Source organism: Rhinolophus sinicus, chromosome 18, assembly GCF_057876585.1.
Source record: "Rhinolophus sinicus isolate RSI-liver-muscle chromosome 18, RSI-T2T, whole genome shotgun sequence".
Taxonomy (NCBI): Eukaryota; Metazoa; Chordata; class Mammalia; order Chiroptera; family Rhinolophidae; genus Rhinolophus; species Rhinolophus sinicus.
The window spans coordinates 84934089-84959446 of NC_142518.1; the positions used below are offsets into that span (position 1 = coordinate 84934089).

Genomic DNA, 25358 nt, shown 5'->3' on the forward strand with positions numbered 1-25358 from the left:
CTAAGACATTCAAATACTATTAAAATTTCCTAGACACAAAAAAAATTAACATCAACTACTATGCAGACCAGTAAACTTTGGATGCTTTACCAAAGTTCAAAGATCTAAGAATTCATTTCAAACATTTACTGAACACTGAGTAATATTGCCAGTGGTATGAGTCACATAATTTTTTAGAAGCGTGTTCATATGCCTGCCATTTTCAAAATTTTCTGGTTGAATGTGAAATGAATCTATTGAATTTTAAATGTCCCCAAAGTCCCCATCTTTTTTAAAGGGGGGGGATCAAAAGATTGACTTGAATCACTATGATTAAAAACAAGACAAACATACTAAAGGAGTTAGGAACCCTGTCAACTACTGTTGAAATGGGTGCTAAGAATCAAGGAACCATTAATTTCTTTTCCTGTAATTTTTTTCATTGTGGTAACAACAACTGAGGAACCTTAATTGTAGTGCACGTTTTAGTACTGACAAGTTATATGCCACTGGGAAAGGATCAAGAACGTTTTTAGTCTCTTATTTGTCAAAAAGACACTACCACCTGCCCTATCTACCTCACAGCACTGTAATGAGCATGAAATGAGATAACATATGTTTCTCTCACATATGTTTTATTTTCAAAAGGCTTTCACAAATGTAAGGAACCATAATCTTCATCATTGATTTAAAAATCCAGTTAACTATAACAGCAGGTTTCAAACTGCTTCAAAGGATGTTTCAGGAAATAAATACAAGGTAACATTGTTAATCCATGAATTTAAAATAGCCCAAATAAACCACTGACGGTTAAGACTGACATACACAATCCCAAACTGGTTATGAAAACCTACTATATTGCAATACATATTTAATTTAGCCAATAAAAAGTTTTACTTCAAAAGAAAGCATTCACAGTACAGCTGATACTCTTTTGATTAATACAATATATTCTGAAAACAATGCTACAATTTCAGGCACATTGGCTAATCTAAATTGTTAAAAATGAATGCTTATTTGCCCAATATCCATAGACATTTCATTTTAAAGCTACAGATCTAAAAGCAGTTAGTAATGTCAACTGACTATGTTTCAAAATTTCATTTTGTATTGGTCCACCAGTAAAGAATCATATTTAGCAGATATAAGAGGAGGCAAAGTAGAAAATCAAAGTAAAGGAGGGTACAAGTTTTATAATAAAGACAAAATAACATGAACAATGGACAATTCAACTACAATAATAAAAAGAACTGTAATAAGATACACAAACTGCACATTTTTAGTAGAATACTCAAGAAAATAGAGTAATAGGCAAGAAGTAATACTGACATGTAAACACAACCATCAAGTTGAGTATTCCCCTCCAGAAAAATGATTAGTTTACATTAACCATATTTCTTGATATTATGCTACAACTACCAAAAAGTAGCTCAGCAGAGGCGATATAAAGAATTTTATGGATTGAGATGGGCTCAGTTTTTAGAACAGTTATGTGAATGCATCAAATTCATTTTTAGGTCTTTCGGGTTATCTAAAAAAGTCAGAGAACAGCCTGACAGATTTGTTTTAAGAAAGTAAATAAGCCTATTCCCCAAAACAAACCAATAGTGCCTTCCCCAAACCTTAAATTTATTTCCAAATTTTGAAGTATAAAAGGATAATTAATAACACAGCAAGCAAGGAGAGATTATAGAAATGTTGCCACATTACACACATTTTATAACAATCTCATTAAAAGGGACCACTGCCGTCCATTGTATCAGTTTGTGACAGGTATTTTTAAAGGTTATTCCACTAGCTTACTGAATTTACTAGGGTGAGAGTTTATACTAAATAAATGAAGTAAAGAATTTTTTGGCTTTACTTAGGCATGATGATTTTAAAAGACTCAAACCTTTGCTGAAGACTCCTTGAGTTCGATGAGACTGTCCTGTAGAAAATGAATGGAGATGACAGGTGAGCTGGCATAGTTCTCAGAACCCAGAGGAACTTTGGGAAGTATGGCTGTAACCTGGAAATAAACCAGCTACTTCTTGTGAGGATAAATCTTGTGATGTCATTATTGTATGAATAGCAACAATAAATAACAAAAGCAAAACCATGTAATGGAATTATAATGTTAAAAAAAACTAAATTATATGTATTCAATGTAACAAATAAAAATTTTTCTCTGCTCAGAATTTAAAAATAAATGTCAATGCCACATTTTTCATTACACTTAAGTTATATTAAGAGGCTTAAGATATCAAAACATTTTTTTCTCCACAAAAAGTTTAAAATAGTGGAGGTCACTGTAGAACAACAACACTGTCTTACATTTTCATAGTTTTTTCTTTAATTGGGAGGTTTCAATTTTCACTTTACTCTGACTCCAACATAAATATACACATTTTTTTATCCTAGACAGAAAACTCAGTGGCATTATATTAACAAGAAAACAAAATATATTCTATAAAAGAGTAATCAGTTTTTTGCAAACTGCCTCTGATGGTGAATCTCATAACACACACACACACACAAACACACACACACACACACACACACATACACACATACACACACCACTTGAAAGAAAGAAAATCAATTATGGTATTCCACCACAGTGTTCTTGATGAAGAATTAGTTAACTTACAGTTTTAAAAGTTCAACGTACTGCAAATTCAAAGATTCCATGAAATTAGATGACTTTAGAATAAAAATTAAATATGGAGCAAGGAATGGCTACCCTGAGTCTTCAAGAAGGCTACACCCACGATTTTGTGCTGCAGTTGAATGCCTGGGGTTTCTCTTTGCTGGGTGGTAGGATTGGATGCCACATCTGCTTTTATCGTAACGCAAGGTTCAACTTGTTGGGAACCCAACAGGTATAAACAAACCTCCAAGAGAAGATACAACAGAAGCTGCATGCTCACTGAATATACACAACTACAGGAGAACTGATCACCAAGGAGACTTTAAAATGGAACTCCTTTCAAGACTCCTTCTTAGAAGGCACACATCGGTATGATGCTCATCAAGAAGCTTGATGAATTCAGAGGTATCTTGTTTATCCTATATCATCCAGGATGTCTTCATTGCTATATATTCTTCAATATTTATTCCGAAAAATAGGCTTCATTCTGCTGAAAAGATTCATTTGCTTGTAGCTACCATTGCACTCCAAAAAGACTGCTTAAAGCAGTGAGGCACTTCTGGGTAAAATTTCTCTTGTACTTTCAAACACTACAAAATTAGTGCTAGGTCCTTGAAGTTTTAACATTTTTATTACAAAAATACTCAATAGGAAAAAATATCAGTCCACCAATATGCAAAAAATTCATTCTATAATGCAACATAAAACCTCCAGTGGCTCCAGTGAATACTTGGCACAAGACTTGAAGGAAGTCAGGACACGTATTCCAAACAGGTGAGCCTAACATGGACGCTGCCTTCCTCAGGCTATACTAACCTTTACTGTTGAGGAATGTGAAGGAGAAGGGTGGGTATCAATTTTGCGGCGTTTTTGTTCTGTTGGGACAAAAGAAATAGTCACAATAAGGTATATTTCTACTTTTTCCAAACACTTCAAAAAAATCACCAACTTTTAAGTTCATCAAGTATTAGTTGCCCCCAGTGAACTCCCTAGATAACTTGCCAAAACAAGGAGACAAAAACCAAAGGTAAACAAATGTAAAGAAATGCAAACTTGCCCCTTTCAGGCTCAGCAATATCTGATCGGGGAACAGGTGACTTCAAGGACCCAGAAACTGGTGTTTTTTCTCCTCCTTTAACATTTTCCTTTGATTTCATTTCCTTTGCTATATCTCTTTCTCTGGACGGCTCCTTCTCTCTTTCCTTTTCTTGAGTCGATTTTGATTCTACATTGGGGACAGTGGTCTTGAATTTCTCATCTTTAGCTTTTTCTTCCTTCTTGAACTTTTCTTTCTCTTTGTCAGACTTAGGTGTTCTTTCCTTCGTCTCTCTTGCTTTTTCATCTTTATTTGGCCGCTCTTCCTTTGGTTTTTCTTTACCATCTTTACCAAGTACCCTGGCCTCTGGAGTAGTAGCTGGAGTCTTTTCTTTTTTCTCTTTTTCTTTCTCTTTTCCTTTTTCTTTCTCATTTTCTTTGACAGTTTTGCTGCTTAAGAACAAAAATACAACATATAGAGATAAAATCAGTCATAAAACATATCTCATGCTTTAAATAATTATGGGTTTCTTACTGACTTCAAAAATTATACAACTGGAGAATAAGTGGATCAAAATGGCGGCATGAGGTCAGCCTCTGGAAATCTCACCTGGAATTTACAACTAATCGAACAACTATACCTCCACAAAGGACTCCCTGCACAGGAGACAGGTAAGACGAAGAGTCTCACTGCTGAATTCACCTAAAGATGGGCAAATTCCGCGAGCAGGGGAGGCGGGAAGGGAGAAGTGATGAGACAGAGCTGCGCGGGAACAGGACGCAGACCTAGCTCAGTGCTCCGAGCTCACTGCATCCCGGAACTACCGCAGCTGTAGGAGAGGGAAGAACTCAGACTGCTAGGGCTCCGTTTATGGCCCACAGGGCTGAGGGGACAGCATACAACACGGCTGAACCCAAGGCTCACAGCAGAGACCTCGGAGCAAAGACTGAAAGAAGAAGGCTGAAAATGGTGGTTTAAGCCCTCACTGCTGAGCAGAGAACGGAAGCCTTAGGCACTGAGACTAGCCGCCCCTTCCCTACCCTCCAGGGGCTCGCCCCGCCCCCACCTGCCCAGTGCTACAAGCGGAACAGTAGCCGTGTCAGATCAAAAGAATAGAATATTTGCTGTTCTGAGAACTGTGGACAGCAGACACAAATTCCCAGCCCAACTAGTTCCGGCAAGGGGGACGGAAATGTGGAAGAGGGACCAGCTGTGGTGGTGGTCACCGCCATTGCTCTGGGTCACCTCTCACAATTCACCCCGTCCCTGACCCCACCTATCTGGGAGAATCCCTGACAACACAATGGGATTTATAAATGATGTAATACAGAATTGAACATCTGAAATCTATGTAATTTTACTAACAATTGTCACCTCAATAAATAAAAAATAAAAAAAAAAATCATAAATGAAAAAGAGGAAGTTACCACGGATGCCACAGAAATACAAAGGATCATCCAAGAATACTATGAAGGACTATATGCCACCAAATTCAATAACCTAGAAGAAATGGACAAGTTCTTAGAAACATATAGCCTTCCTAGGCTGAACCATGAAGAACTGGAAAATCTCAACAGACCAATCACCAGTAACGAAATTGAGTCAGGCATCCAAAACCTTCACAACAGCAAAAGTCCTGGATCATATGGCTTCACTAGTAAATTCTACCAAACCTTCAAAGAGGATCGAATACCAATCCTGCTCAAACTCTTCCAAAAAATTGAAGAAGACACAGTACTCCCTAACTCATTTTATGAGGCCAACATTACCCTGATACCGAAACCAGGCAGGGACAACAAAAAATAGAGAACTACAGAACAATATCTCTGATGAATACAGATGCAAAAATCCTATACAAAATTCCAGCAAATCAAATGAAACAATGCATTAAAAAGATTATTCATCACAACCAAGTCTGGTTCATCTCAGTGGCACAAGGATGGTTCAACATATGCAAATCCATCAATGTGATACCTCACATAAACAAAATAAAGGGAAAAAAATCATATGATTATGTCAATTGACGCAGAAAAAGCATTTGACAAGATACAACATCCATTTATGATTTAAAAACTTAATAAAATAGGTATAGTAGGAAAATACCTTAACATAACAAAGGCCATATAAGACAAACCCTCAGCTGATCTCATAATTAAGGGTGAAAAACTGAAGCCCTTCGCTCTACGTTCAGGAACACGATAGGGCTGTCCCCTATCACCTCTGCTTTTCAACATAGTGTTGGAAGTCCTCGCCAGAGCAATCAGGCAAGAGAAAGAAATAAAAGGCATCCAAATTGCGAATGAAGAAGTGAAACTGTCACTCTTTGCAGATGACATGATGCTGTATGTAGAAAACCCTAAAGACTCCACCAAAAAGCTATTAGAAACAATCAACGAATACAGTAATGTGGCTGGCTACAAAATCAACGTACAAAAGTCCATTGCTTTCCTATATACTAACAATGAACTCAGGAAAAGAAAAAGAAAAACAATTCCTTTTGCAATTGCAGCAGAGGGAATAACATACCTAGGAATAAACTTAACCAAGCATGTGAGAGACCTATATGCTGAAAACTACAAGACATTTTTAAAAGAAATGGAAGAAGACACAAAGAAATGGAAAAACATTCCATGCTCATGGATTGGAATAGTTAAAATGGCCATATTACCCAAAGCAATATACAGATTTAATGCAATCCCCATCAAAATCCCAATGGCATCTTTTACAGAAATAGAACAAAAAATCATCAGATTCGTTTAGAATCACAAAAGACTCTGAGTAGCCAAAGTAATCTTAACAAAAAAGAACAATGCTGAAGGTATGACACTCCCTGACTTTAGCTTGTACTACAGGGCAACAATAATCAAAACAGCACGGTATTGGCAGAAAAACAGACACATAGACCAATGGAATAGAATTGAGAACCCGGAAATAAACCCCATAAATACGGACAAATAATTTTTGACAAAGAAGCAAAAAACATACAATGGAGAAAAGACAGCCTCTTTAATAAATGGTGCTGGGAGAATTGGAAAGCCACGTGCAAAAGAATGAAACTGGACTGCTACTTGTCACCATGTACCAAAATTAATTCAAAATGGATCAAAGACTTAAGCATAAGACCTGAAACAATAAACTACATAGAAGAAAACATAGGTACTAAACTTATGGAACTTGGGTTCAAAGAACATTTTATGAATTTGACTCCAAAGGCAAGGGAAGTAAAAGCTAAAATAAATGAATGGGACTATATCAAACTTAAAAGCTTCTGCACAGCAAAAGAAACCATGGACAAAATAAAGAGGCAACCAACTGAATAGGAGAAGATTTTTGCAAACAGTGCCTCCGATAAGGGGCTGATATCCAAAATATATAAGGAACTCATGAAACTCAACAGCAAAAAAACAAACAACCCAATTGAAAAGTGGGCAGAGGACCTGGAGAGATATTTCTCCAAAGAGGACATACAAATGGCAAATAGACTTATGAAAAAATGCTCAACATCACTAATCACCAGACAAATGCAAATAAAAACCACAATGAGATATCACGTCACCCCAATTAGAATGGTTATCATCAACAAGAGAAATAGTAACAAGTATTGGAGAGGCTGTGGAGAAAAAGGAACCTTCATACACTGTTGGTGGGAATGCAGACTGGTGCAGCCACTATGGAAGGCAGTGTGGAGGCTCCTCAAAATTTAAAAATAGAACTATAGTATGACCCAGCAATCCCACTCCTAGGTATCTACCCAAAAAATCTGAAAACACTTATACATAAAGACACGTGTGCTCCAATGTTCATTGCAGCTTTATTTATGGTGGCAAGACATGGAAACAACCAAAATATCCTTCGATAGATGAATGGATAAAGAAGTTGTGGTATATATACACAATGGAATACTATTCGGCAGTAAGAAAAGATGAAATAGGATCATTTGTGACAACATGGATGGATCGTGAGAATATAATGCTAAGTGAAATAAGTCAGACAGAAAACGAGAGAACCATATGATTTCACTGATATGTGGTATAGGAACCAAAAACAACAAATAACAAGACAAACAAATGAGGAACAAAAACTCATAGACACAGACAACAGTTTGGTGGTTACCAGAGGGTAAGGGGGGAGGGGATGGTAGATGAGGGTAAAGGGGATCAAATATATGGTAATGGAAGGAGAACTGACTCTGGGTGGTAAACACACAATGGGATTTATAGATGATGTTATGTAGAATTGTACACCTGAGATCTATGTAACTTTACTAACAATTGTCACCCCAATAAACTTTAATTTAAAAAAATTATAGATCTAAGAATAGCCCTTTGAAAAGTAAAGGACTTTTAGACAAGTAAAAAGGAAGTACCATAAGTATAAATAATCAAATTCATGAATAGCAGATTATAAAGAATGATCAAAGCGATGCCAGGCACTTTTTTGTATACATTTGTAACCTTTGAGGACTACAACCAAAATTATCCCATAAGCCAACCAAGGGTGCTACTATCAGGAACTAGATTACTTGGCTGGATGCATCACTGACCTAAATCAGTGTAGTCTTCTCTTATGTTAAGTATTCTTATCCAGATTGTCCACAGAAAACACTCAATCCTAAAATGTTTTAATTTCACCACCTACCTTCCCCTGCATATCCCAGCAGTGGAAACAAAGTCAGTCTTAACATTATACAAAACACAGTGAGGATGGTAAGCACATCATCAAAACGTCAAAGTCCAACATAAATGAATTTCATAGCATTCAATTACTACCTTCTTCCATTCATGTCTAATGAGGTTAGTCATGTAAGAATTCAGAATTTTGACATACACATACTTATATAGCGAGCACAGTGTTCCTACCTGTTAGAGCTACTATTTCCATTGCTTGAATTCCCTTTCAGTGTGGCACTAGAAGCTTTATTAACAGCTTTCACACCACATTGAGATCTCTCTCTTGATTTATCTGAAATAAAAGTAAGGTTTTATTTGATGAGTTCCTAAATGCAATTAAACTACAATTTCACAGCAAAATGATTACAGATTAATTAAAAAGAAACAAAGGATTACTTCTTGACGGTTACATACTCTTACCTAGGTAATGAAAAAGTAATACTAAGCCAGCATTGTACTTGTCATGTGATACAAAACATTTAAGTTTGTTCAAACAAAGCATGTTACTTATAAATTTCTACAAATAAGCATACCAGTCTCCTCAGTACTGCTTTCATCTGATTTAGATGCACTTCCTATGGCCGATGAAGAAGGCCCACCACCAGGCCCATTTTGTACACTGGCAGCTGCATTCCTCGGAGGCGGGTCTTTGTGATGAAACTCATTTTCAGGTATCATGTATGACTTTCTACTTTTCAACTGCCCAAAGTAGCTGAAAGTCGCACAAAGTGTTTAAATATACAAATACAAATCAAAAAGCACAAACATGGGGTTTAAAAGAATAAAATTAGCAAGTTATTCACTCTGCTACTTAATTCCAGGGAACAAAAAATATTAATTTTCAGTAAGTTCTTAAGGTATTTATAGAGAGCTTTAGATACTTTCTTAAAAATAAAAATTTCAATGTAAATTAATCCTTAAACTAAGATGCCTTTTTTCACTATTGAAGATCTGATAACCCAACTGATGATAAAATTACATTTTTTTCAAACCAAGATCTATTATATATGACTTGTGAAATTATCATCCAGTATAGACTGGAACCTGATAATTAGAAGTGACAACTCTCACCAGCCTGTGGGAACATGATCGCATAATCTCCCATAATCTCCTGAAGTAAGGAAGAAGATACACTTCACCACTGTAAAACATTTTAAAGTCTTCAGAATCCTTCTGTCATCTAGTCTCATAAATCACATTAAAGTATAATTGTGTTACCCCATAGCCAATGCATATAGATCAGGCCTCTTCTCTTTTTCTTCTTGGCAGATTTTATGCACTCTTCTTTCCAAAGCCTGACCCAGATTCAAAACTTTAGGGTACCAAGGAAGTATTTTTGTTAGCACAATCAAGATATTCCTGATGTGAGTATATTCGCCTGTTTCAAGGCAATGTACCGATGCCTACAACAAACATTTAAAAATCTGTTATTATAAAAGTATGAGTATGAAGAGAAAATACCACCTTTGAGAAATACATTTTTTTCACCTTGGTTAGTTTGTAATGCCATTTATGTACAACATGTCGAAAATTTTCATAGTCTAATTGATCAGCTTTATTTCCACCATCGAATCCAGTTGCCCGTAATATAGTAAGGAATCCTGGATAATTTCCACATTCCTAAGGGGGAAAAAGGTTGTTACTTTAAAAGAAAAATTCTGTCCCTTAAGTAGACTAATGATTCCACATGAAAACATGATGTATATTTGAATAATAAGTAATTTTCACAGTTAGGTTCATCTTATTCAATGATATTAATTTGGAATGTCGTCAGTTTGAGATAGCATAAAAATATATAGCCCTTTTTAATAATGGATGAATTATGCTTAAATTTTAAACATCGCTTTGTAACTGAATCTTCAACTCAGCTTCCTTTTTATAACTGAACAACCTAGAGATTACTGGAAGTGGTCATATGCATAGGTATAAATGTAAGTGTATTTATTAATCATACCTTTTCATATGTAGCTCTATCACTGTGCCACCTGGTTACAGTCTCCAACATGCAGCAAAGAAATCTCCCGTATCGACTAGCTTCATTTTCAGTACAGCTTGCGACTGTGTAAATTATGTCAGAGAAAACCTACAGGAAAAAAATGTTTGAAAAATAAAAAACAAATCAAGTTCAAAATTAGTTCAAAAGATTAAAAGATCATGTTATAGCAAATCATAAACTAAACAGGTAGGTTTAGTCAAAATGTATCTTCCCCTTTTATAGTTACAATTCCAGAGATCTTTAAAGATTTTGACTTTTGTGAGGAAATAGCACATTCATGAAGCAACAACAAAAATAACTTTTATAAAGACAGCTGATTTACAATGACAAAAAAAAACTATCATTATTATTACATCATAACTTCTTTAACAAAGACTTAGCTTAGCCATAGATACTACTGGGGTTAGGAGGACAATAAGCAGAGGTGAGGCTGATAGAAACTTGAAATAGGCAGTTGACATGCTGTAACATATGTTACATTTTTAAACCACAAAATGCAGTAATTTATTAAGAAAAAAGCCAGTGGCAAAAAAATCTGTGAATGTGACCATACTGAAAGGCATCCCTGCTTTTATTTATGTGTGAAGGTATAAGGTTTTTTTTGTTCATTTTGAGGGGGTGAAGGTTAAAAATGGAAAAGAGAGTTCTACCTATTTTGACAAACATATATACCCAAATGTTGAGTTAATAGATTAACTAGCAGTATTTATTATATATCAGGCACTATTCAAAGTGCTCTTGTGTGTAGTGACTCATTTAATCCTCACAACAATCTTATAAAGCAAGTACTATTATCCCATTTTACAGTTAAGAAAACTGAGGCACAGAGAGGTTAAAAAAAAACTTGTCAAAGATCATGTAGCTAGAAAGTAGCAGAGCTAGGCTTCAAGTTCAGGCACTTGGCTCTTGAGTTCATGCTTTTAACAACACACACAATAATACTTCTATAGATTATAATGTTTAGCTATCTTTGTGTGAGACTTTTTTCAAAGGTTGCAATAAAAAGAACTTACTCGATCATAGCAAAGAAGTGTGGAAAAATTTGGAGTTTTCTGTTGATGTACCAATTCAACAAAACGAGCACAGTAAACAGCATCAATTGCTGAAAAAATACATCGAGGAAATATACACAGCTGTAGAAATTTTGTGATGGTCTCATTTTTGGTAGATTCTAAAAATAAGGGAACAATATATTAAGTGGTAAACTTCCTCAAGTGCCTCAAGGCTGCTAAACATGACAACACATTAACTTTAGTGTAGAGAATGCTATAAAACCACAAACTATTTATAGTTTGTAACCAAAAGGTCATGCCTGGGATAAGACTTTCATTTTCACTCTATGGACACTTTTGTATCTATAATTTCTCCAGAAATATGAATTTATACAGAAAACCTGAATGATAAACTGCCAATATTATAGATATAAGTTAATTAATTTCACCAGCAAACTAAATCAGTTCCTTCAGTGAACATGTGAAGTTAATACTGCATTAATGAATAACCAAAGAATGGGATAGTGAACAAAGTTGAAACACAAACATAATACACTTCAACACTTCCAAAGTTATGTGGTTTGCTTTTGTAATTTAGCAGTAGCAGGAATCTAGCAATTCCAACAACTTACTTGCTAAAAGCCAATTGTCCTTTTCCAGTTTCAGTCTCTGTAGAACTCGCTGTACATGTTCCATCTGTTTCTTTTCTTCTTCAAGAAGCTTGTCCTGAAGAGCAGTACAGCGCTCCTTCTCTTTTTTCTTTTTATTTGGAGGCTACAAAGTATAAGTTAGACACTTTTCTAACTATAGGCACATTACCTCCATTTAATTAAAAAATTCAAAAAGAGATAAATGCTGATACTTTATATTCATTACTTCAACAGGGATGTTAGGAGTCGACTCAGATGTGCGTTCACGTCCACTTAATAAGTTCGAGGCAAAGTCATCCAGTCTTTGTACCCCATCAAAATAGACTACCTTCCCAACTGGTACTTTTAGTCTGAGTCATTCATGTTTGACTCTTCCTTCTCCTTCATTCCAATATCCCAATTGCTTATGTCTTGTTCATCCCTATTACCTCCACCATAGTCTATGCTCTTAGTACTTCGCAATGAGTTACTGAAAACAGCCACCTAGGTGATCTCTAGCCTAATGCCAGTCCCTTCCTCTTATCAAATGTATCCCTCATACCGCAGCCACAAGTAACCTTTCTAAAGTACCTTTTTACCATTATCACACCCCTAGTCAGGAATCTAAAATAGCTCTCAATTGTATCAAGTCCTCTTTTCTAACATTCATTGTTCTACATACTCTGGCCCCATCCCAACCACTCAAATTTATCACTAAGCCCATTCACTAAAGTAAAAGTGGTGTCCTTAAACTTGCTACTACTTCACACCTTTTCTGAATCTGGAGTAGCCAATTTGCCTCCATTTTTTCAAACTCAATCTACCTTCAAGGGCTACCCAGATCAAGACTCACCTCACCAATAAAGCCTTCTCCTAAAAAGTTCTCCTTTTGGGAACCCCTATTGCTCTTGCAAATGGAGTCACACAGATCATTTTAAGTTGCTAACACAACCTTCAGTATAAAAGCAAACTCAAACACCTTTTGATTGATCAAAACCTCCATGTACTCACCAAGCACCTGCCCCAACCATCGAGAGGTCACCATTAAACCCATTTAGCAACAAGATTGTAGCTTTAAGAAACCTGAGCTAATACAAAGTACGGGTAATGTTGAATTAAAGCCATGAAGTTATTGTACTTGAGCTACTAAAACAAAAACCTACCATTTCCTGATTGTCATCAATTGCTTTCATCTGGACTTTAAGTTTATTGACTTCCCGTTCATAGCTGGTGTGTGGAACTGCAAGGTCATACATTGTCAATGACCAGAATGTGGCATAGAATTGAGGGCTGATGTCATCCCAGACTTTGGAAACATGTAAGGAGACCACTGCTTCATGGACAGGAGCCATCACCATTTCACATGACGTAATGTACTTGTGAACTTTATGTTGCTGTTTACTTCCCTTTTCTGATTTTTTAAGTTCGTCATACTTGGACTGGAAATAAAAATAAACATACACACAGCACAATTTACAGCATTGACTTTCATAGTGTAAAAACCTATGTTCCCTTTTCAAGAATCAGAAGATGACCAATCAAAACTGTTGTAGGAATTCTAATTTCTTGTGAACATTTATTTTAAGATAAATCATCCCTGAAAGCTGTTCCACTTTTTAGTCCTGTGTGCTCACTAGGAGCTTTCAAGAAGATTCTTACTGTACATGACCTGTCGAATAAGTGACTAGGGTATGTGTGCCCCTAGTCCATTCCCCCCACCCTATTCTCTCTTACTGCTGCTTCAAAGATTGGACATGTAGGGTTTCCACTCCTGCTTTTGAGGTATTCAAGGGACCAAGTAGAGGGTCTTAACACTAGTAAAGAGGCAGAATGGAACTAGTAATAGCCAACCAGGACAGAATGTTTTATCACTACATGTAGCCCTATCAGCTGTCCTAATTTGTCAATTAAGAAGCTGGATCAACACTAAGAAAGGTTATAAGAAAGTTACCATAAGACTGCTAAGTAGGGTGACCAACTGTCCAAGTTTGCCAGTGACTGAGGGGTTTCCTGGCATACAAAACTTTAGTGCTAAAACTGGGAAAGTCCTAGGTAAGCTAGGACCAACTGGTCACCCTAATGCTAAGCTAAATAAGATTTTCTATTAATTGCTATGGTACGCTGGAGTTTAAAGTGTGTAGGAACTAACACTGCAGCTTTTTTGGTCTGATTGGTTTATCCTAATTTGGGGGAAGAGTCAGAGGAAGGCCATATGAGAAAAAGAACCTGTTAGTACAATTGGGAGGACCTACATATTAGTTCACAAAGTATATGCCAAATGTCAAAAAGAAAATAACACCAAGTGGAGCTACTGCTCTTTTCTCATCCTTTCATTTCTTTAGGATGAAAGAGCTCTCACCCAGAAAATTTTGTTTGGGTTAGGCATCATCCCTAAAGATGAACCTAAGAGGAGATCTAAAACTAGATTCTTCTTTATGTTAGAAAAGCACTTAAATCATTCACAGTTTGTGCTAAACATGAAACCGAGAACTAGAAGGTCAGAGGTCAAAGCTTCTACTTCCAGTTTTGCATTGTGATAGTCAAGAGTCTTGGCTCCTTAAGGTCCAGCTGCCTTCCCTCCTGAGTGCTGATATATCCCAGGCTCACTGGACTTGAAGATATACCAAGTACTCTTTGTTCCAGAGGGTATCTCAAGCAGGCTCTGAGATCGTATAATTACTCTAGAAATGGGAAGATTTATATCCTGTTATTCGCATTTTGGAGAGCACACTGTTAATTACTGAGACCACACAGGTGGCAAAGCTACAAAGAACATTATTTATGAGAGAGAAGCCCCAATTACATCAAGACCTGAGAGAATAGCACCTGGGATAAGAAAGGGTTTTAAAATTTTGAGGGCAGGTCCATTGATGATAACTATTAATATAAATTTATGTGAGCAGAATGACATCTGTCAAGGTTCTAACAAAACACAGGATAAAACAGTGCTGAAACTACCTGAATAAGATAGTTTAGCTACCTGATTTAGGTGAGATCTAGATTACTAACTTTCTTTCAGACCCATGTTGCAAGGTGGGTCTCAGCAATTAAAACTGAAAATTAGGTTATAGTTTATAGGTTATATGATAGACCCAGTCTCCCCAATCCTATGGTTCTGAATCTGTGACTTCTATTGCTAGGCACCCCCCACCCCATTCCCTACCTAGTTAAAAATGATAGGCATGATCAGAAAAGACACCTACATTTCATATTTACCTAGGATGAATATTTCCTTGTATAAAGTCAGTTTAACTCCCTTGTCAAGTTCACATCTTCAGCCAAATGTAGAAGCACAATAACTCTACATCTCAAATCACCTGAGGAACTAGATCTATGGATAGAACTGATATTCACAGTTACTGCTGTACTTCTAATTATAGTTCAAAAAGCTCTTGTTGGCTCAATAATCTAAGCAGTGTTTGGTTGGCTGAATTCCCATGAAAGCCTGCTGGTAGTCAATTTACGAAAGGGACCTAGCAGTCCTCCAATACTCATACTCTCTCTTCGAAGGCTCTTCAAGAGAGGCTTTCACCCAAGAAGCAAAAGCAAGAATCCAGGGAAGGTTAGATACCATCCAGTACAACCAAGGTTCCAAAGAACTCCCTTTCCAGAAGGTGGCATGTGGCATCAGGTTCTATGGGTAACAGACTTATCCCTGACTTGACTGTATAGCCATCTCTATATAGCTCTTTGCTTTCCTCCTCAACCCTGAAAGGGAAATGACTTTTTTTTGTTTCAATTTTTGTATCTCTTAAAATGATACAGCCATAATATTTTACACAGGCTACAGAAAAGGTAGCTATTGGTATGAATGACCTGCTCCATTTTCTGACCTGGAAAAGTTCAGCCAACCTCAGGCAACCAGGTGTTCCTGTTTGCTAGGGTTCAATATCGCTGATTAGGGTGTTCTCTTCTCAGTATAGCACAGGGCAGGTCAGAATTCCTGAGATGAAGAAATTCTCCCACCTCAGTCCTTCAAGAAATCAGGTCCCCTGTTGTATAGCTGAGACTGATCTACTGTGGGGTGGGGCGACAACACAAGACATAACTATGCAAAGAGAGCATACAATTTTCTGGATTCTAAAAGAGAAGGCCTAATCCTACTCCTTTATCCCCCTTTTCCCTCTAGAGAGTATATAGCACAAAATAGCTGCATAATGACAATAAAGTGATAATTAAATCAATTAACATTTAGTTAGAGGGAGGTGTGAAACTGGAGCAGTTGGCATGTAAACACTAAGAGCTGGTGGTCCATTAAATGATTAATTAGCCCCAAATTTCTCAGCAGCCTTTTTTCCACTCTCTTACTACACAGCCCTATACCCTTACTGGAAACAAAGATGGGATCCTAGTTTAAGAGAAAGGACCAAGATCTTCTCCCAAATCTATAGTGAAAGCCTTGTATAGTACAGATTTAAAAACAACAAAAAACAGAATTCAAGTCTACGTAAAAATGAAGAATATGCTGGGACACCAGTCAGAGTGGGCAAGTACCACAGTTTCCAAAGGATTGACCATGGCCCTGAGGGGAAAGGAAAAGTGAATTCCCATTAGAGGTCACTGCTTTGCAGAGTCCAGGTGGCAGCTAGAGGACAGAGGGCTGTCTCCTCTTCCTCCACATCCTTACTTGAATTTCAATACAGTCACTACTGGGATACCATTTGGGAAGGCTCTAGTTTGACTGTTGTTGTTTGGTTTTAGTTGTTTCATTTAGGTGGAGAGAAATAAAACAAGAACCATAGATACACCTTTCCTAGAAGTCACACAACAAAGACCATAAGAGGTTTTAGAACAGTCTATATTTCTTTCAAGACAGTATGTGTAATAACAAGTCAACTATCTGACAGGGATATTGTCATTGAGAAAACAAGACTCTGTATTCAAAAGGAGTGTCACGTTCACCTTGTGCTTGTTGAAAAACAAACGTACAAAACAAAATAAATTCACAGGTACCATTCAAGCTACTAAATTAGTATTTAGGGACATGGGACTGAGGTTTTCAGATGCTTCCTGGTGATTCTCACCTACACTAATGTTTGAGAATTACAGTTCCAGAGGGTCCATAAGACATCAACCTGAACAACTGGTGGCATAATAACAGTAAAATTATAGAACTACTAAGACTTAATTTTAAAGGGGGCATTTTCATTATACACTGCTCAGAGTTGGGTATTAACAAAAGAGTAACTCCCCAAGAGACATAATCTATATCTATGTCAAAGTAAAATGCAATTACAAATAAAACAGTAAAAACTAGTTTGGAATCATTCTTGAGTGGCAGCAAAGATTTATACTTACTGAAATATGGTGTGCATACATTGGCCTAGACAGGAAAAATGCTGCATCATGGGGTGTATGAAATTCGTTACAGAGCACATCAATTGAAGGCACTCGCTTTATATAATCTTCTGTGCTTAGATTAGATGCCAAAAACCCACCAAACTGTACCAGGGTATCATGACACTAAATTTAAAAAATAAGACAAAAAAACACAAATGTGCCACCATTTTACATAAACATTTTCCAAAATGATTAAGATGTCATTTTAACAATATTTTGATTAAAAAGAATTTAAATTTTACAATTTGAAAGAACTTTAGAGACAATCTACAAACATAATCATATAATCATATTACAAAAAAGACACTGAGATCCTGAAAAGTTGACTAATCTAAGGGTTTAATATCAACCAGGTCTCAAGTTCCAAGCTATTGTTCATCACTTTTAGTAGAATATATTTACTTAAATCACATACAACAATTTTATATATATGAAACTCAATTCTTTAGCCCTTAAAAGATGAAATCTTTATTTAAACATGTATGATTTTTGTTTTCCTTGTAATATAGTGATAGTCAAACACATTTTGTAGGCTAACCATAGGGTTTGTTGCTTAACATTTATAAATAAAGATCAATCTACTTTGTTGTGATTGAAATTACAGAATTACAGAGATCAGGAAAGATATGAGAGCAAACAACTTTAAGTTATCTACTTAATTGAATACTTCTACAGATTATTACATCTCCAAGATCCATCACTTAAATATCGTAATTTGCACAGAAATAACGTATATTTCCAGAATGTCTATTTTATATTAGAGCTGTTTCACACTCATATGATGTGCAAAATGACATTTTCCAAGTTATGTAACACTCTATATTTGCCATTATCAGGATAAAAAAATCCACATGCACACAAAAGCCACTTCAACTTGCCTGGTCATACAGCTTTCCCACAAGTTTCAAATGTTTCTCTCCACCTTCCTGAAAGATCACCCCATTCCTCTGCTGAGCCATAAGCAAACAGAGAGGAAGAGCAAGATCATGGTCCAATAGTGCATCCTTTAATCTCTGGGAGGACTTTTTAGTGTTTCTGATCTGGCCAAAATAACCACCCTACGAAAGAGAAGACATAGATTGACCAGCGTACAGTACATAACATATGCCATCTGATTTGAAAAAAGACAGAAAAGGTTCAGTTACAATCCTGAACATAACTCATACAGTCTACATTCATTCCCTTTATGCACAAATTATTTTAGTGACACCATTACTGGTTATAGTCACTGGCTTAAAGATAACTGTCAATTGTCCTGAAGCTTCTACATATTTTCCATTTTCTACCTTGCAGTCCCTTATAAAGGATTATTCTTTATACAGTGTGGAATAGATTCAACAAAAGAGTAACTATGTTCAGATTTATGCCAGTTAGGATATCAAGGACCACAGAAGATTTGATATTTATTTATCTTACAAATGTATTACTTATACTCTTTTTATACTTTGTTTCAGCTTTTTAAAAAGGTTAAAATAACTAGTATATCTCAATTTTTAAAAGGGAGCTGGGGGCAGTAGTGTGAGGAGGGTATGTATGGCTCTAATGTTTGGCTTTATGTATTAGGTTGGTGCAAAAGTAATTGTGGTTTAAAAGGTTAAATATTGCAAAAACCAAAATTACTTTTGTACCAACCTAATAGTTATGTACTGTTTGGATTCTTTACTATGCACATGCACACATTTTGAATTTAAAAAGTCAATAAACAAAAATAGCAACTCTCACCTCAGCTTTCAGTTGTTCCCCACCAGTCATGGCCTCTAGTTGCTCCATTGTCATTTCCTCTGTAATTTCTATTCCTGCCATTTTTTGCACCACTTCTTTCAATATAAGCAGGTCAAAACTATTTAGAAAAAATAAGACACAGCCTATAGTTGAAACTTCAAATATAACAGTGACAATATATTATAATTAATATACTAAGAATCCCTTAATTATCTGTATACAAATATGAGAGGAAAGGGGTTGGAATGGTTTTTAAGGAAAAACTGCATTCCTAGAACTATACTGAAAAATATTTGGGCTATCTAATGTTTATCTTTAACTTTTTTTTCCCATTTTTTAATTAGTTTCAGGTGTACAAAGTAACATAATAGTTGGACATTTGAACCCCTCATAAAATGATAACCTACTCCCCAAGTGACGACCCCCTGACAACTTATATAGCTGCTACAATACCATTGACTAACTTCCCTATCTTGTACTCCATATCCTGTGACTATATATACCTGTATATTTAGTTATAGCTGTCATTCAATATTATTCTACTTCAGCTTCAGGTGTGTAGCACATTGGTCAGGCATCTACACAGTCTATGACATGATCCCCCTGATAAGCCCAGTGCCCATCTGGCACCTTTCATGATCTTTATAGCATTGTTGATTATATACCCCATACTGTATTAACTACCAATTTGTATTGCTTAATGCCTTCACCTTTTTTACCCTACCCCCAACCCCATTCCCAACTATCACCCTTGATAGATCTAGTACCTATCTGGCACCATACCTAGTTATTACAATATTATTGACTATATTCCTTATATTCAATATTATTGACTATATCCCCATGACTACTGTATAACAACCAATTTGTACTTCTTAATCCCTTCCCCTTTCACCTATCCTTAACCCCCCTCCCATCTTAAAGAAATCCCTCTAAGATTCCTTGTAATACTGTTTTGGTGGTGATGAACTCCTTCGGCTTTTTCTTGTCTGGGAAGCTCCTTATCTGTCCTTCAATTCTAAATGACAGACTTGCTGTGTAGAGCAATCTTGGTTGTATGTCGTTGCTTTTCATCACTTGGAATATTTCCTGCCACTCTCCTCTTGCCTGCAAAGTTTCTGTTGAGAAATCAGCTGCCAGTCTTATGGGGGCTCCCTTTTAGGTAACTGCTTTTCTTTCTCTTGCTGCTTTCAAGATTTTCTCTTCGTATTTGAACTTTGGCATTTTAATTATGATATGTCTAGGTGTTGGCCTCTTTCGGTTCATCTTGTTTGGGACTCTATGGGCTTCCTGGGCTTGAATGTCTATTTCCTTCACCAGGCTAGGGAAGTTTTCTGTCATTATTTCTTCAATAAGTTTTCAATTCCTAGCTATTTCTCTTCTCCTTCTGATACCCCTATAATGCGAACATTGGTATGCTTGATATTATCCCGGAGGCCCCTTAAAAGTCTCCTCAATTTTTTTGATTCTTTTTGCTGTTCTAGTTGGGTGTTTTCTACTACCTTATCTTCTACATCGCTGGTTGGATCCTCTGCTTCATCTAATCTACTGTTGATTCCCTGTAATACATTCTTCATTTCTGTTATTGTATCCTTTATTTCTGACTCGTTCTTTATGGTTTTCATCTCCATTTTTATGCTTCCTCTCTCTCTGTTGAAGTTCTCCCTGAGATTACTGAGCATTCTTATAACCAGTGTTTGGAACTCTACATCTGATAGATTGCTAATCTCCATTTCACTTAGTTAATTTTCTGGAGCTTTGTTCTGTTCTTTTATTCAGGATATATTTCTTTGTCTCCCCATTTTGGCTGCCTCCCTGTGTTTGTTACTATGTATTAGGAACAAACTGCTATGTCTTCCAAAGCTGCTATGTCTTCCAGTCTGAGTAGAATGGCCTTATACAGTGGGTGTGCTGTGGGTTTCAGTTGTGCAGTCTTTCAGGTCACGTGAGTGATGCACTCCAGGTGTATCCCTTGTGTGGATTGTGTGTACCCTCCTCTTGTAGTTGAGCCTTGGTTGATAACTGCACATCAATGTGAGGGACTGATACTTGGGCTCACTAGTTGTGAGGACTGGCCTTGACTACAGTGGAAGAGTTGTTGTGCAGGGGATGACCCTATGGCTCCAGCTCATTTTGAATCTGACCATTGAGGACGCCAGCCCGAAGACCAATTTGGAGGGGATCCGTTTAGGTCTACTTCAGCCATAGCCCGTGCCCCACCCAGGGCCATGCAGGGGGAGCCAGAAAGAAATCCGAAGACAGCTGCCGCCCATGCTATGCTTGGAAGTGCCTTGAGAGGCCAAGCCGCAAACCTAGTCCAGCTGTCGCTTGTGCCAGCTTAGGGCTTCTCAACCAGAAGTACAGGACACACTCAAGCCAGATGCTGCTTGCCTCAGTTCCACAAACCTCTGAGAGTCTAAGAAAGTCTGCAGCTTGAGCCAAGGCAAGTGGTCTGTACGCAAAGCCACTGAAAGCAGCCTGGGTATTACCGAAAGTTGGGCGGGGCCAGGTCTCAAATAGCCAGGGTGAACAAACTGCAGAGACTCAGATATGGTCTGTGTTCACGCATGGGAAGGGAGAGGGCTTAACAAAGAAACAATGGCCTCCACCAGATCCCCCATCGAGGAGAAAGCTGCCTCTCCAGTCCCCGTCCCAAGCCAGACAACTCAATTCCCCACCATTTGTCCCTGCTGCCTTTTCAGCTGCTGCCCCAGCGCTGGAGCTGAGCGAGTGATTCCACTGGTGGGGAGGTCCATATGCAGTCCCTTTAAGATGAGCACCTGGGAGTGCAGCTGTACTCAGTCTCACTCAGTCACAATCTCCACTGGTTTTCACATCTAGAAATTATGGGGACTTCTCTCCCCAGCACTGGAACCTTGCGCTGGAGGGGGGTTGTGATCTCTTGCCCTTCTAGGGAATGGTGAGGCACCCCCATAGCCAAAATAGCCCTCCCACTCTTTAATGATCACACACGGGTGTGAGACCAGCCTGTTCCACGTCTCTGACATTCCTACCAATCTGGAGGTGGTTTCTTCTGCATGCCCTTAGTTGAAAAGCTTCAGTTCAGCTTGATTTTAGGTGGTTCTCAATAATGGTTGTTCTGCAGATTAGTTGTAATTTTGATGTGGTCATGAGAGAAGGTAAGCACAGTGTTTACCTACTGCACCATCTTGGTTCCTCCTTATTTTAACTTTTTACTTGGAAATAATTTCAAACGTACAGATAACATGTAAAAATAAAAACAGTACAAAGCACATCCATGTATACCCTTTACTTCAACTTCACCTAACATTTTTACTCTTGTTGCTTTATCATTTGTGCTTTTCTCTCTCACTCCCCTCTCTCTCTTTACACATACACATGCACACAACTTTTTGAACCATTTGAGAATAACTTATTTAGTAAGTAACATCACTTTAAGGGTACATTTTACCCTTAAAATTCCTAAGAATACATCACCTAAGAGTGCATTTCCTAAAAATAGTTATTCTTTTACATAACCACAGCATAGATCAACTTTAGTAAATCTAACACTGATACAATACTTTTATCTAACCTATAGTTCATTATCAGTTGACGCAATAATGTCCTCCATAGCATTTTTTAATCATCCAGTACAGGATGGCCAATATACATTTTTGATGGTATAGAGCCATCTCTCTAAACAATCATACACAGCTGGAAGGGAGAGAGGGAGGAAAAGAAAGAGGGAAGGAAAAAAGGAAGGGAACAGAAGTTCCAAGTTGTGCTATTTGAGCCTAAGACGACAGTTTAGTGGCCAACCTTAAGCACATTTATTACTGCGTCAACAGTTATACATTTTAATTCTCAAAGTTTAGGACTGCCAATGGAAAGAACACCTATGACTTCCACGATCTTCTTTAATTAATTAAGTAATGAAGATAAAGTGAAAGCATTGTTCCCTAGAAAACAAATACAGATTTTTTTCCAAAGGTGAAGCTACACATAACCAAGACAAGTTAATAGACAAAGGAACAGTTTTCTAACATTTTTAATAAGTGCTTTACTCTCTCAACTGGCCTTGTCTTCCCTAAATATAGTTTTTGAAAACAAGAGGATCTTCGTGCAAATTAGTATACAAGTACCAACGAAATATTTTAACTTTTTTAAAACTATCTTTTAATTAGATAGTCACAAAAACTATATTCACAGTACAGAAAACTCAATGATGGGTTTCAAAATAATATTATGTTCTTCTGGCCTATAGACACAGAAGAGTAAAATGTGTAGGAATGGCTGATAGATGCACATAGCATAAATGATATGCTGATCAAGTCCTGAAACTAATTTTTTTTAAATAAATTTTCCACTAAACTAAAATAGTCAAGAATTACTTAGGTAATACTTGTTTGGAACACCAGATAGCTTACAGATTTTTGTTTGCTTTCTTCCAGAAAGCTTTTGAAAACAATTTCCAGTTGGTTCTTTGATTCTAGTCAGTCTATTACTGATGAGGTTTAATATACATACTAATTCAATCTCTAAGCACTGATATTGGTCCAGAATAAAATAATAAAACTTAGTAGTTATTTAAAAAGTAGACACTATCCAAAAGGTATATGTTTTCTATCTCTCTAAAGTTCAAATTCCAAAAACAATTATGTTAAAGATACTATACACACCCTCAAAATAAACATGTTCTTACCAAATGCTCAATGTAAAAGCTAATAACTGTCCAGCAGCATAACCAATAGTGCAATGTTTTGTCAAAAGAGGATTTACAATACACATTAACTATTTATTCAAAAGCCTAACAGGTAATCAAAATGAATTAGTCTTTTAAGAGTTACCTAATAGCCAAATATTAATTTCTTTCTGCAAAAAAATGTTTTTGTGTTAAATTATCGTTTATTTTAATTGAAGAATTCTACATAAATAAGTGAGCAACTATTCTTGTTAAGCCTACAACAAACATAAGTTTTCAGGATAACAGCAATCTCAATATCCCAATATCACCAGAAGTACTCTAATTATTGAATTTCATTTACATATAATTTGCCATGAATACCTTTTGCCCGCCTTTAGCTGATTAGCCACATATTGAAGAAGACCAGCAAGATCAATTGGATATTTACGAAAAACTGCACCACAGAAACTAGCCAGACCTATATGAAATTTTAAAAAAAGGACTTTTAGAAAACAATTCATAAAACAAAAACTACAATATTACAAAGTGTCATTTCTTCAACTAACTCAATTTCTAAAACAAAATGAGGTCAGAATAATTGTATTGTTGATGCCATTTAACGGAGTTTTATAATTGATAGTAATTAATATTTATTGAGCATACATATACCAAGCACTGTAGTAAGCACTTTATATTAATTATTTCATTTAATCTTTACAACAATCATCTCAGGTTGCTATAAACCTATCAATAATGAAAATTTAGAAGACATATATCATGTAACCCGCTCATGGTCACATAGTAGGCATGAGGTAGAGCAATGATTCAAATCTACATGGCCTGATCCCAAAGCCTATGACATTAATTAGGCCCCAACAAAATCTTTCAGATGACTCAGTAAACTTGAATGATCAACAAAAAACCTGCCGCTCAAATGTTTGAGTCATGAAGAAAATCTCTTTTTATCTAGGAGCATGCTACTAGTTGTGGAGGGGCAAGGAAACATGTAAAACATTGCCAGACCAAGAAGTAGACAAAAGACCAATTTTAACCAACAGTCCTAATCACATCATGATAGAAAAAAACTCCAGTCAAGCGGTGGCAATCCCGAGTCAAGTCTTCTGTAGCCTTTTCACAATTATTTGCTGAGCACCTAAAGGATAATAGACAAAACACAGGTCCTGTCCTCAAGGAGCTTATGGTCTAGTGAGGGATACAGAAAACTGTAATAACCATAATTAATAAAAGGTTCCATGGGAGTACAGAAGAGGGGCACCTAATTCTGACTTTTGGGTGGGAGCATTCATAGGGAGAGCTTTCTAAAGAAAATGACTTCTAAGCTGAAATCTAAGATGTGATGGAGAAGATGAGTAGACATGGGAGGGTATTCCAAGTAGAGGGAATAACATGTGTAAGCAGGCCATGGAAAGTCCAAGTTCAGTATTAATGGAACCTAGAATATTGGGGAGGGGCAAACGATGAGGCTAGTACAGTAAGATGTATTATAAAAATATACGCTTGAAACCTATATAATTTTACTAACCAATGCCACCCCAACAAATTTAATTAAAAAAAAGAAAAAAAAAAAAAACTAAGTGGCTTAAAACAATAACAACAAAAAGAACCTGGTTCCCAAAGAACTTATTTGTATGACTTACTACAGATTTCAGGGCCTGGGGAGTTACTGCAAGATTCAGCTATTAGACATGATAGG

The 25358-nt window shown here is 36.6% G+C and overlaps 1 protein-coding gene across 16 annotated transcripts in view; it reads right to left on the reverse strand.

Annotated features, from left to right (window-relative positions):
- The window catches only part of THOC2 (THO complex subunit 2), a 154867-nt gene that overhangs the window by 14050 nt on the left and 115459 nt on the right, over positions 1-25358 (reverse strand). For 7 of the 16 annotated variants that reach the window (XM_088795058.1, XM_088795059.1, XM_088795056.1 and 4 more), the window contains 15 exons: positions 24026-24122; positions 18997-19114; positions 18153-18332; positions 17233-17397; positions 13098-13373; positions 11938-12079; positions 11327-11484; positions 10272-10400; positions 9806-9937; positions 9536-9720; positions 8851-9029; positions 8507-8609; positions 3669-4099; positions 3428-3486; positions 1874-2005 (listed from right to left, as the gene is read on the reverse strand). In XM_088795058.1, the coding sequence (XP_088651184.1) occupies positions 1874-2005; positions 3428-3486; positions 3669-4099; positions 8507-8609; positions 8851-9029; positions 9536-9720; positions 9806-9937; positions 10272-10400; positions 11327-11484; positions 11938-12079; positions 13098-13373; positions 17233-17397; positions 18153-18332; positions 18997-19114; positions 24026-24122 (2486 nt within the window). Of the gene's footprint in view, positions 1-1873; positions 2006-2611; positions 3487-3668; positions 4100-8506; positions 8610-8850; positions 9030-9535; positions 9721-9805; positions 9938-10271; positions 10401-11326; positions 11485-11937; positions 12080-13097; positions 13374-17232; positions 17398-18152; positions 18333-18996; positions 19115-24025; positions 24123-25358 lie in introns of those variants that run through there. The other 9 variants (XM_074324162.2, XM_074324167.2, XM_019718165.3 and 6 more) reach the window with 7 other exon arrangements.